At 35.4% G+C, this 13848-nt stretch overlaps 2 protein-coding genes and 1 long non-coding RNA gene across 3 annotated transcripts; 1 reads left to right on the top strand and 2 right to left on the bottom strand.

Annotated features, from left to right (window-relative positions):
* Positions 1–3535: 3535 nt before the first annotated feature.
* LOC109184114 (zinc finger BED domain-containing protein RICESLEEPER 2-like) lies at positions 3536–5344 on the bottom strand. Its single transcript, XM_019334160.1, has 3 exons — positions 3925–5344; positions 3770–3824; positions 3536–3671 (listed from the first exon to the last, which is right to left on the bottom strand). The coding sequence occupies exons 1-3, from the start codon at positions 5342–5344 to the stop codon at positions 3536–3538; spliced, it is 1611 nt and encodes a 536-aa protein (XP_019189705.1).
* Positions 5345–5530: 186 nt separating this feature from the next.
* On the bottom strand, positions 5531–6004 carry LOC109184113. The gene has a single exon (XM_019334159.1). It carries the CDS (start codon positions 6002–6004, stop codon positions 5531–5533), a length of 474 nt encoding a protein of 157 aa, XP_019189704.1.
* A 2276-nt stretch (positions 6005–8280) lies between these two features.
* On the top strand, positions 8281–8582 carry LOC109184130. The gene is made up of 2 exons (XR_002054708.1): positions 8281–8316; positions 8424–8582. It is a non-coding gene; the product is annotated as an uncharacterized LOC109184130 (long non-coding RNA).
* Positions 8583–13848: the final 5266 nt, after the last annotated feature.

The raw sequence follows: 13848 nt of genomic DNA, 5'->3' as shown, positions 1-13848 counted from the left end.
GGAATGATAATGGCGGGGTTTTAGAGATATTGAGCAAAGTGAAGCGCGTGTGTTCACGCTTTTTCAGGTTATGAAATATGAATTATTGACTAGAGTATTATGATTTCTGGTTAATTATACTTTGGTCCCAACATTTTAAGAGCATTTTCAAAAGTGGAGTTTTTTTCACGCCATTTAGAAGTGAGAAATAGAGGCAAAATTAAAAAAAATTGATATACGCTCCCGCTGGGCGCAGTTAGGCTGTGTTTGGGTCGCACATAGGAATCGGAATCAGAATGGGTATCAAATACTTGGTAATGGTAATGGGTTTTAGTGAAAGTATTTAACATGTTTGGTGGTAGGGTGGAATGGGAATGGTTACTAATAGTAGTGCTTGAGAATGAAACCCTTATTTTATTTGGGTATGAGTTTTTCAATTGATGAGGTATTCAAAACCCATAGTAGTGTTCTAAAAATCTATCAACCAAACAACAACAATCACTTTCATATCCATTCTTATGAGCAAAACCCACGAACCAAACACACCCTTAGTGTGCAAAACACACACCAACGCAAGTAATTTATTTATTTTTAAATATTGTAGGCCCACAAAAATTTAGGTCGCAAATGTTTTTTTTCTATTTTTTTCCTCCTCTCTCCTCCAACTCATTTCTTCCCTCTTTTATGTGTCAAAAAAATACACCAAAAATTACTGCTAGAGCCTAGAGATACCCTAAGATCATTATCCTTTATATAATAATAATAATAAAGCTATATGATTTGGAAAATAATTAATGTTACAATTAATGCCACAACATCCTTTATTATAAAAATAAAAATAAAAATAAAAAAAAACAGAACATTTAAAAAATAAAATAGCTATATATTATATAATCATATAAAAAATATACTTTTTATATAATCATATAAAAAATGTGTTCAATTAGAGTTTAAATTTACACATACAAAATTTGAAATTTGCTTTCCAAATGTAATTATCTTAGTTATTATTTGTATTGTGAAAATTATAATATAGATGAAATACAATTAAGAATAAATCAATGTAATTATTTAAATTATCTCTATAAGTTTATTTGAATATGCACATAATTAGAGATTATATTAACCATACAAAATTATAATTTTAATTAATTTTAATTTTAATTTTAATTGTAATTTTGTATTCTATAAAAATAATAAATACTTGACCAATGGAAACTCAAAAATATTATTATATTAAATAATTTAAAATATTTTAGTTTTTCAATTTTTTTATTTATATTTATAATAACATAATTTTTTTCCGTGCATCGCGCGGGTGAATTACTAGTCGCATATAATAGCCCAAACATCAAAACTGTTCAGAAAACAATTAAAAAATCGATTTAAAAATGTTGAATTTTTTCATTTTATTTTTTTCTTCAAATTATTTCAATTTTCCAACTTTCTTCATAAAATTAGAAACACACACCTTTTTTTTTTAGTATTCACGGAATGTCAGATTACCTTAGAGAATGTTAGATTGCTGGGAATGTTAGATTACTGGAAATGTTAGATTCCTGTGTTTGGTTAAAATTGGGGTATGTAATATAATCATGTTTGGTTTAAGGTTATCTTTTATTCACACACTATAATATCCTTAACATATTTTCATATATTTTAATAAATTTACAAATTAAAATAAATAAATAAGATAACGGTATCATATATAATTACATGATTTTAAAATATTAACTAAAATATTGAACTTGAGAAACAAAATTATTTTATATGCTAACCTAACATAATAAAAATAAAAATATATAATTACAAAAATAATTATATGTGTGTGTGTGTGTGTTTGTGTGTAATAAACTAACATAACCAAGGTTATCTTACATAACCTTAGAAATTGAAGGGAATCACATTCCCTTCAAAATCCTATGTGGAGGGAATGTGACATTCCTGGGGAATGTTAGATTCCCTGAGATAATGTGAACCAAACATAGGAATGTGAGCTTTGAAATGTCACATTCCCTTAGTTATGTTATATAACCTAAACCAAACGCCCCCTTAAGGTTAAATTGGGCTCATTGATAATGGGCTAAAATTTTCAATGGCCTATTCGTTATTTGGGGAATCAAAAAAAAAAAAAAAAAAGGTGAACAAATAAAGAATTTAATATTTAGAAAAATTTTGGCAAATTATACCGTACACCGCGGTGCATAATCGATTATGCACCGAGCTTAAAAACAATGTCATTTTGTTTAACGAAAAGAAACGGCACCCGTTTCGCAAAAAATAACTCTGTTATTCAGTTTCATTTTGTACACACTGCAGTTTCAGTTCAACACAACTACAGTTTCATTTCGATATAACTATAGTTTCATTCAACATTTATACACTCAAATATGTGAAAATGTTATTTTATTTTATTTTATATACACTATAGTTTCATTAAAACACAAATACATGATCATTTCGATATGAAGATGTTGAAGGTCCAGCTTAGCATGAAAAACATCAAACAATGGAATAGGCAAAGCATTGGTAAAATCACATGCTGTTTGCTTGTGTGAGGGAATGTCCATCAACTTGATCACCCTTCATGCACTTTCTGCTAGGCCTGTGCAACGGACGGGTTCGGACGGTTCGGGTTCGCGGAAGGCTAATCCGTTCGGACTTCGGATACCCTATACTAGCACCTAACCGTTTTTTTTACCACCTAATTCCCGTAAGATATTCTTCCGAATTACCGTTCGGATATCCGACTCAACAGTCAGATAGATCGGTTATTGTTGATAAAAGTGTAATTGCAAAAATAATAAATTTATATAACAAAAAGAACTAATTTTTAAAACTTAACCACTTAAGTAGTCTAAACTACAGAACTACTTAAGTAGTAAGAGTGTTAGACACTTCACAAGTTCACAGTTACAACTTACAAATTAAAATTTACATTCATAACTCATAAGCATTTACTGATTACAGACTAAGTGACTAACTGACTAAGCAATTAAGCATACAAAAATACAAAATAACAAAACTTGAAACTTGAAAGTCCAAATGTCCAATGTCCAAACTCCAAAGTCCCAAGCCACCAAGCCTCAGCAGTCAGCAACTCAGCATTCATAAAAAAGAATACCAGTAGGCAGTAGACCCTAATAATATGATAATAACCTATTTGGCTATTCCTCTTCCTGATAAGTAAAAACACAAAACTTTTATAAGCTTTAAAATATATAAACAATTGTACATGAATGAGTTAGAATATGAGATGAATACATTATACATTATAGATAATTTAAAAATTTGTATATAGAGTGCTCAGATTGCTATTTTTCCAGATCAACCAAGGATTGGGGGGAATTGCTCTTTATGAGTATGACACAAAACACCACACTACATAGGCAACATGCCAAACCCAATTCTATATATTCAAATAACATGGTGGAAGCATCATCATTGCACAAGGGGCCAAAGACAATTAAGTAATTAACAATAAGTCAGTAATAGAGATATGGAGACTTGAGAGAAGTGAAGCCATATACATTACCACTTTACCAGACATCATTCATCATTCAAGTGCCAAATGCTCAATGGCAGCAACATTTAAAATGTCACCAAGCCATTGAACACTTTCCAATTCCATTGCACAGCCAAGGAATGAGGGCCTGAGGGACATTGATATTTGATACACATACACTGTAACACTGATGCAGTCATACAGACATATCATATAATAATCATTGATCAAATATCAAAATAAATACAGAAATGCTTTATGGAATAAAAGTTATAAGTATATAACCATACAGGTATTGTAGGCAATAATCCAACTCCAGTGGTGGATGTGCTGCACAACTCTGCAAAAAGAAAAAAAAACACAAGTATAATTAAAAGAAGTATTAATTTATAATAAATATTTATAAATTCTAAGTTAAAATGTAAATTTTAGAGATTTACCTTTTTCAATCCTTTCAACATCTTCAATATTTTCTTCAACAGTGATTGGTTGATTGGCTAACCTCAACCAATCCTGTGCACACACAAGTGCCTCAACAATCTTAGGAGTTAGGGAACTCCTAAAGGCATCTAGTACTCTCCCAATGGTACTGAATGCTGATTCAGATGCAACAGTAGAGATTGGAACAGCAAGTACATCCCTTGCCATTTTAGATAACACATGGAACCTATCAGAATTCAGCTTCCACCATCTTAGAAGGTCAAAAGATTCATCATCATCCACAATGACCTCAGACAAATACACCTCCAACTCTGTTTTTTTCATTGACAAATCACCAGTACCCAATTTTTGTTTCTTAATCTGGGATTTCAATAATGCTTGAGGTTTCCCAACAGAAACACAATCAGAAATTATAACTGAAGAGGCTGACTTGGCAGAATTTTCAGGAACAGACTGGGCAGGAAAACAGGAGACATAATCTTGAAATAACTCCTTAAGGCCAGCAACAACCTTATGAAACATTGTTTTACCTTTGTCCTCACCATATAACTGGGTAAACTGAATGGGCATATATTCTATTTTGTCCCTGGGGTTTAAGATATTTGCATAGAATATGAGAAAGTTCATTTTTTCAGGCTCACCCCAATACTTATCAAACTTTGCCCTCATATTTGTATCCATCACTTTAACACTGCCATCAGCTTCCACCATATTACTTAACAAGCAAGACAGATCAGAAATCTCAGAGAAAAAAGTATTAGAAGTCACATACAGTGAACCAGAAATTCTAAAAGTCATTTCATAAAAAGATTTTAGAATCTGTACCAAACCAGAAATGGTTTCCCAATCCATGAAGTTAGGTATATTATTCTCACCCAAATCAGATTTAAATCCACTGTCTGAGCTTGCATACTCTTCAAAGACTTTCTCATACAACAAAGCAGCACTCAGCATCATATAGGTGGAGTTCCACCTTGTAAGAACATCAAGACACAAAGACTTCTTGGCTTCCACCCCCATTACATCAGCTAGCTCCCTAAATCTTTGAAGCCTAGCAGGTGAGCTTCTCACATACCTAACAGCATCCCTCACTTTTTTAACATCACTATCAGATTCTTTCAACCCATCCTGTACCACCAAGTTAAGGATGTGAGCAATGCACCTCATGTGCAAGTACTTACTCCTAACAGCAGTACAACCCCATGACACAAACTTTTTCTTTAAGAATCCTAGGGCAGTATCATTGCTAGAAGCATTATCAACTGTGACACTGAAAACTGATTTTAGACCCCAGTCTATAAGACAACTTTCTAAAGCCTTTTCAATACTTTCACCATTGTGGGAATAGATAGGAACAAATGAAATGATTTTCTTTTGGAGCTTCCACTCACTGTCAATGAAATGTGCAGTTATGCACATGTAGTTTATTCTCTGGACTGAGGTCCATGTATCAGTTGTGATACTAACCCTCTGACTACAAGTCCTAAAGAACTTCTTCAAGTTGAGCCTCTCATCAGAAAAAATCTTTAAAATGTCCCTACTAATAGTCCATCTTAAAGGGATTTTAAACCTAGGACAGCAAACAAACACAAACTTTCTAAACCCCTATCCCTCAACTATCCTAAAAGGAAATTCATCCAGAATAATCATCTCAGCTAAGGCTCTCCTTATCAAGTCTTGGTCAAATACCCAAGTACCTAACACCCCTTCTGATCCTTCACTACTTTCAGTTCCAGCAGAAGAAGGTTCACGTTGGAAAGTAAGCAAGGACTGCCTTGTATCCTTAGAGTGAGGATTTTTAAGGCAATTTACCACATGAAGTCTGAGAGAAGAAGTCTCATGTTTCTTGGACTCATTACAATACACCCTAGCACAGTATAAACATTTTCCCTTGACAACAATGCCCTCAGAGTCTTTGATCTTTTCAAAGTGATCCCATACAGGAGATCTGGTCTCAACCACTTTCCTTTTCTTAGGAACAGGTGGAGGCAAAGGCTGTTGAGACTGAGATGTATTTGTCTCTACAGCTGTGGCTTCCACCTCAGGTTGATTTCCAGATAAACCACTAATACTTTCCATCTAAAAAAAGGAAAGTATCAGTGAATGGGAAATCACTCAGGGAAAATCATCAACAACTATGGACAGAGGTATCAAGCATGCACATTACCACATATATTCATATAATTACTTTCAGTTAATTTCACATGTCATCATGTATGCAGAATTGCACATAAACGATTTAAGGGTCACATATCCATAAATTAATACAATTTACAATTTACAAAGAAATCCATATTTAGGCATTCAAGCTAAGTAGATGTATTCCACTTCATAATGCTCATCATCTATATGGATTTCACACACAGGGGCTAGGGCTTCCACCAGATTAGGGACAATTAACCCTTTAAGCCTTTACCACAGTTCACCAGATTAGGGACAATTAACACAGATTAAGCTTCCACCAAAAGATCACAAATTAGAGACAAGTGAGTAAGTGACATGCAATCTGGAACTTCTCAACAGATCACAATCTCACTAGGGATGGCAATTTAACCCGCCCATCGGGGGAAAACCGATCCCCGCCCCGACGGGGACGGGTTCGGGGATTTATTTCGGGGAACGGGGGCGGGGATGGGGAAATTTTCCAATCCCCGCCGGGGAACGGGGCGGGGACGGGGATGGCATTCCCCGTCCCGTCCCCGTCCCTGTTCCCCGATCCCCGCCCCGATCCCCGAATCCCCGATTAGTTATTAATAATATTATATAATTATATAATATATATAATAACTTATTATATATTATATAATATTATAGTATTAATAGTATTAATATTAGAATTGTAAAACAAAGGATTCAAGTCCCTAACCCTACTGTCTCTGCGTCTTTTATATCAGTTTTCAATTCCAAGTTTCAACCGCTTTCGTCTCTGCGTCTCTGCCCTCCTCAGACTGCGTCTCTCGACAACCAGTGAACCAGTCTCCCTCTCCGCGTCTCTACATCTCTGCGTCTCTCGCCGTACGATATGTTTAAATCCTTTATAGAATTATAGTGTTTTGTTGAGAGGCCGTACGGTATGATTATAGTGTTTTGTTGAGAGTTGAATGGTTTAGACAATTCACAATTGAGTCTAGTTTCTGCAGCCTCTATTATTGTTAATGTTTATAGATACTTTATAGTGTTTTCATTATAGATACTGCAGTTCTATACTTATGTTAGTATAACCACACAAATTCTAGTTTTACTAACACAAATTATGAGTCTAGTAATAATTACACAGATTTAAGTTCAGAAATTTTATACCTAAATTTGATGTGTTTTAGTATTCTAATCTTTCTATTTTTTAATTATATGTGAATTATACATGGAGGTAAATTAATAAATTATACATGCAATTTTTCTGTTTCATTTAATCTTTTGTTGTTGAATTTGATTTAGATACGTGCAATATATGTTACTTCACTAGTTTGATACTTTGATGTCAATACTAGTTGTATTTTATAATTTACTATTACTATTACTTATTAAAATGGAAGGTGATAATTCTCATGTAGGCGGTTGTGACTTGTTAACTCCAACGCCCATGAGTTCACCGGTAGAGTACCCTAATTCATCCCCCGTGGATTCACCTAGTGCTAGGAATGAACCAGAAATTCAAGAAACTCAAGGAACTAGTCAAACTGTTGAAGGTGAGCTTCTTGTGTAGTTTTGTATTTATTAACTTGTTCAATTTGCATTTTGTTTATCGTCTTATTATTTGTCTTTTGCACTTGTTTATTTTTGTTTTTTTTTTTTGTTTTAACTGTTGAAGGTGAGCCTAAAGTTGGTGAGAAAAGATTAAGGTCGACTGTTTGGGAACATTTCACAAAGATTAAAGTTAATGGGATAGACAAGGCGGAATGTAATTATTGTAAGAAGCTACTTGGGGGAGAGAGCAAAAATGGTACAAAACATCTGCATGATCATCACAAAATTTGTAGAATGAGACCTCACCAACCCTTTAGGCAACAAACACGGACCTTAAATAAAGACAAGGATGGGAAAGTGAATGTAAACAATTATAGCTTTGACCCCATAGCTAGTAGACAGGCACTTGCTCGTATGATTGTTAAGCACGAGTATTCACTTAATATGGTTGAGCATTCTGGTTTTAGGGAGTTCATGAATATTGTTCAACCTTTAATGAAGATGCCTAGTCGAAACACCATTAGAGTTGATATTCTAAAGATGTATGAGGCTCAAAAGATCACATTTATTGAGTCTTTGAATAGAAGCTCAAGTAGGGTTGCATTGACTACGGATATGTGGACTGCATCACCTCAAAAGAAGGGATACATGGCTATTACAGCACATTATGTGGACAACAATTGGAGTCTACATAATTTGGTTTTGAGGTATGTACACTTTATGAAATTATTTTATACAAGTTGATTATTTAGTGTGCAATTTGTGAAATTATTGATTGTGTATTTATGTTAGGTTTATTGTGTATCTATGTTAGGTTTATTTATGTCCCGACTCCACATACATCATTGGCTCTTTCAAGAGAAATGTTGAAATGTATTTTGGATTGGAATCTTGAGAGAAAGTTGTCTGCAATAACTGTTGATAATTGTTCAACTAATGATGCTTTAATTGAGCACGTTGTGTCCAAGCTTAACCGTAAGCATCTTTTATTTGGTGGGAAATTTTTTCATATGCGTTGTTGTGCTCATATCTTGAATTTGATAGTGCAAGATGGGTTAAAAGTTATGGGAAATGCATTTGAAAGAGTTAGAGAAAGTGTTAGTTTTTGGTTAGCTACACCAAAAAGACAACAACTCTTTAAAGAAAGTGCAACACATTTGGGTATAGAATATTCAAAACAGTTAGTTCAAGATTGTAAGACTCGATGGAATTCTACTTATTTGATGCTTTCTGTTGCATTGCAATACAAAGAAGTTTTTTCCCGTTTGGAACAACAAGAGTCTTCATTTCTTTGTGCACCATTTGAGGAAGATTGGGAGTTAGCTGAGAACATTTGTGATAAACTGGAAGTGTTTTATAAAGCATCAAATGTATTTTCTGGAAGAAAATATCCAACTTCCAATGTTTTTTTCCTATTGATCTCTAAGATTAAGGTTAATTTGAGCAATTGGGTTGAGTCAACTAATTTGGTGATAGCAAATATGGCTAAGAGTATGACTGCAAAGTTTAATAAATACTGGGAAGTGGTGCATGGATTTCTAGCTGTAGCTAATGTTCTTGATCCAAGATATAAGTTAGGAGTTGTTCAATTCTTCTTTCAAACATTTTATGGAGATAAAGGTGCATTAGAAATTGAGAGGGTTAAGACATATTGCAATGATTTGTGCCGTGAATATGAATCTTCTTCAACAACAACAGTTGCAAGTAAACGCGTCCAAGGGGAGACCTTGACTCAGGGTGATCCAGTTACAGACAAATTGAAAGACTTTATGGAAATTTCACACATGAGTGGGACTACATCAGAGTTGGACTTGTATTTAGAGGCTAAGAGATCACCATTCGAGGATGATTTGGATGTTTTGTCATGGTGGCAAGTGGAAGGAAAGAAATATCCAACTTTGAGTAAGGTTGCCAAAGATTTATTAACTATTCCAGTTTCTACCGTTGCTTCAGAATCTGCTTTCAGTACTAGTGGTAGATTGGTGTCGCCTCATCGTAGTAGACTTCATCCAAATATTGTGGAGGAATTAATGTGTTCTCAAAGTTGGTTGCTTGAAAGTAAGAAATTTTACTTGGGTAAATTATTTTTAATTGATTATCCATTACTTTTAATACTTTACCATACTCAAATAATATTTGTAGGTAATTGCACCGAGGAGGATTATGAAATTGATGAAGATTTACTTCAACCTCATGAATTAGAAGCAGAAGCTTAGAGGTATATACTGTTTAAAAGTTGTTTAAAAGTTGAACTAAATATATGTATGAATGTATGATGTATCATTATAATTTTACTATTCAAATTATTATTATTATTTCAGGTTATTAATGAAGAGTTGACTAGTTGAGGACCACTACAAACTACTTGAGAGTTGAAGATTTAAAGTTTATTTTGTTTTGTTATATACTAATGCATTTATGTTTGGACTTTGGACTTAGGAGGATTTCGAAAGAATTTAAACTTTGGACTTTGAATATTTTAATTTTATTAAGCTATGCATTTTGTATTTGAATTTTCTTTAAGGATTCAAGGCTTATTGGCTCAACAATACGATTTTTTGATAATATTAATTTTGTTAATAGGCGTAAAAAAATAAAAAAATAAATAAATAAAAATAAAAAAACGGGACGGGGATTCCCCGTCCCCGAAAAATCCCCGCGGGGATGGGGATGGGGAATAATTCCCCATCCGCGACGGGGAACGGGGCGGGGATGGGGAATGGGGGCCATTTCGGGGACGAGGATGAGGACCCCATTCCCGGCCCGGCCCCGCCCCGTTGCCATCCCTAAATCTCACATTATCACAGTTCACACAAATCAGTGACATGTAATCTGGAACTTCTCAACAGATCACAACATCACAGTCCATACAAATCAGTGAATCACAATCACATAAACCCTAATCAAAGTATCAAAGTATCACAAATTAGAGACAAGTGACATGTAATCTAGAACTTCGCAACAGATCACAACATCACAGTCCATACAAATCAGTGAATCACAATCACATAAACCCTAATCAAAGTATCAAAGTATCACAAATTAGAGACAAGTGACATGTAATCTGGAACTTCTCAACAGATCACAACATCACAGTCCATACAAATCACAATCTATAAGAGTATAAGAATATAATCTAAGTATCTAACAATCTAAAAGACTAGGGTTTAGAGAATAGAGATTACTTCATTTCTCTAAATTAAACCCCCGAGAACAAAGGGCTTCGATTCCTAGCCAGCGAATTGCAATCCACCGGAGTATCGCTTCCACTGGAGACTCGCTTCGACTCAGACTCTCAGAGGTCAAGAGCTACCGGAAACGAATGGGGCTTGAGTGCTTCCACCGGAGAATAATAGCTTCCACACTCCAAGTCAGAGAACGAGAACTAAGAAGGGCTGAGAGAGAAGTCAGAGAAAGAGAGACTTTGAGATAACTAGGGTAGAGAGAAGAGAGAAGTCATAGAGTTCTCTAGAAGAAGGGAAGAGGCGAAGAGCTGCGCAAATGAGACTAGGGTTTGCAAGTTCTCCGCTCCTTATTCTATATATACTTAGGCTACACGACGTCGCATTACATAGGTTATACGAAGCCTTAGCCTAAGTCGGGTAGTCAAACGGGTTCGGGTAGAAAATATACCCCCCTCCCCGACCTAAATAAACTGGCGTCGTTCTACGCCTCGGTTCGGTTTTGGCTTCTCGGGTTTGGTTTTCGATCCATTCTTGTGTGTCGGGTTCAGGTCGGTCGGGTTGGGCGGGTTATGCACAGGCCTACTTTCTGCCTCACTACATGACAATCAATTTCAATGTCTTTAGTACGTTGGTGAAACACATGATTCTCACCTATGGCTACAGCAGAGTTGTTATTACAAAATAGAGCAATGAGACTTCTGTTGTCTACCTTCAAATCTGTCAACAAGTATAAAAACCACTGAAGTTCACAAACAGTGGAAGCCAAGGCCCTGTACTCTGCTTCATATGATGATCTGGACACATTAGCTTGCTTCTTAGTCTTCCAAGAAATAAGAGAATCCCCAAGGTAAATGCAGTAACATGTAATTGACTTCCTGGTTTCTGTACAAGTAGCCCGGTTTGAATCAGAGAAGCCCTGAAGTTTGAGATCAGAATTGGAAGCATAGAACAATCCTTTTCTAGAAGAACCCTTGAGGTATCTCAGTATTATATGTGCTGCAACTAAGTGTGTATATCTTGGCTTGTCAACAAACTAACTGAGCTGCTGAACACCATATGAGATATCAGGCATAGTGTTTGTCAAATAGAGCAGCTTACCAACCAGTCTTCTAAAGATTTCAAAGCTGTCAAGCAATGTACCTTTAGTGTTGTTGAGTCTTAGGCCTGGAGTGCAAGGATTTTTGGCAGGCTTGGCATCCAGAAAGCCATTTTCCTCCAAGATTTCCAAAATGTATTTCATTTGATAGAGATTAATGCCACTAGGGGTTCTGAATGCTTCAATTCCCAGGAAATAGTTCAGTTTGTGATCCTTGATTTTAAAAGATGCATCCAACATATGCTTTAGTCCTTTAATCTGATTAGGATCTGTACCTGCCACAAAGATATCATCCACATACACAAGCAAGGCAATGAAAGAGTTATTTGAAGTTTTGTAAACAAAGATGGATCAGCCATGGACTGTTGGAAGCCATCAGTTTGTAAAGCTTTTGTTAGTTTGGCATTCCATTGCCTGATAGCCTGTTTCAAACCATATAAGGACCCAGTAGTTTACATACTTGATTGGACTTGTCACTCTTAAAACCTGGGGGTAAAACCATATAAACTTCTTCATCCAAGTCACCATGTAAGAAAACAATATTGATGTCAAGCTGTTGAATGTCCCAGCCCTTTGCAACTTCCACAGCTAGGAAGGTCATAATGGTTGTCATTCTTGCTACAGGAGAGAAGGTTTCAATGTAATCAACCCTTGACTACCGAGTGTATCCCTTTGCAACCAATCTGGCCTTATATCTTTCTATTGTGCCATCTGCCTTATGCTTCACTTTGTACACCTACCTACATCCAATTGGTGATTTTCCTGTGGGAAAATCTGTTAGAGTCTAAGTATTATTCTGAACCAAGGCAACTATTTTAGACTGCATAGCCTTTTTCCATTCATCATGCTGCACTGCTTCATGATAAGATTGTGGTTCATGTGTAGATGTAACATATGAAACATAGAATTTGTGACCAGGGGACAAATTGTCACAAGAAATGAAATTCTCTATTGGATGAGGAGAAGATCTCAAAATAGATTTATCTCCTATCATAGAATGACAGTAATAATCATTCAATTTGTGAGGGACAGTTCTTAACCTTGCTGACCTCCTAGGTTGTTGCTGATTAGCATGATCTTGTGAGGGATTGATGTTAATGTGTGAGTTATTAGATGTATCATTGCCTAGCTCATCATTGCCAATGGCTGCTTGACTAACTAACTCATCATTATACTCAATGTTCATGCTGGGGCAACTCTCATTCCCAGGACATCTGCTGTTAATATTGTCTGCCATAACTCTGAGATTGGCAGTCTTTCTCATGGGCTCTAAAGGAATAATCTCTGCATCAGTAGAAATGGGAATAATAGGCAATAAGGGATTAAGAACATCACTTACATCATGTGCATGTGTGAGTCCTGGATCTTTGAAGGGGTAGACTTGCTCATAGAACCTGATATCTCTGGAGAAAAAAACAGTTTCATCATTAAGATCATATAAAATATATCCTTTCACATTGGTTGGGAAGCATAGAAAAACACATTTTCTTGCCCTTGATTGCATTTTATTTCTTCCTTGTGGAATAGTAGCACCAAAGCTCAAACAACCAAAGGTCCTGAGATTGTCATAATCTACATCTTTCCTTGTTAATATCTTGAAAGGGGTATTCCCATAAAGTACATTAGTAGGTAGCCTATTGATAAGATAAGATGTGCGTAGCACACAATGACCCCAGAACTGTGCAGGCATACCATACTGAAACCTCAAGGCCATAGCTACATTTAGAATGTGTTGTTGTTTCCTTTCTACTACCCCATTCTGTTGGGGTGTATATACATATGATTTCTGGTGCACTATGCCCTTCTTACTATAAAAGGTATGCATTAGAAATTCAGTTACATTGTTAGTTCTCACAGTCTTAATTTTAGTTGAGAACTGAGTACACACATAATTGTAGAAGTTTTGGAAAATAGGCTTAACTTCTGATTTACTTTTGATCCCAGGGGTGGTAACTGTC

Source organism: Ipomoea nil, unplaced genomic scaffold, assembly GCF_001879475.1.
Source record: "Ipomoea nil cultivar Tokyo-kokei standard unplaced genomic scaffold, Asagao_1.1 scaffold1250, whole genome shotgun sequence".
In the NCBI taxonomy this organism is placed as follows: Eukaryota; Viridiplantae; Streptophyta; class Magnoliopsida; order Solanales; family Convolvulaceae; genus Ipomoea; species Ipomoea nil.
Note: the sequence above shows the minus strand (reverse complement) of the source record. Positions and strands in the feature narration are given on the sequence as shown.

Excerpts from the sequence above, each read along its gene's own strand:
- LOC109184113 (XM_019334159.1), bottom strand. The coding sequence starts at position 6,004 with ATGGAAAGTATTAGTGGTTTATCTGGAAATCAACCTGAGGTGGAAGCC.
- LOC109184114 (XM_019334160.1), bottom strand. The coding sequence starts at position 5,344 with ATGTGCATAACTGCACATTTCATTGACAGTGAGTGGAAGCTCCAAAAG. Across the intron at positions 3,825-3,924 it reads TGTTGAAAGGATTGAAAAAG|AGTTGTGCAGCACATCCACC; the intron begins GTAAATCTCTAA and ends TTCTTTTTGCAG. Across the intron at positions 3,672-3,769 it reads TTGCCTACAATACCTGTATG|TGTTACAGTGTATGTGTATC; the intron begins GTTATATACTTA and ends TGACTGCATCAG.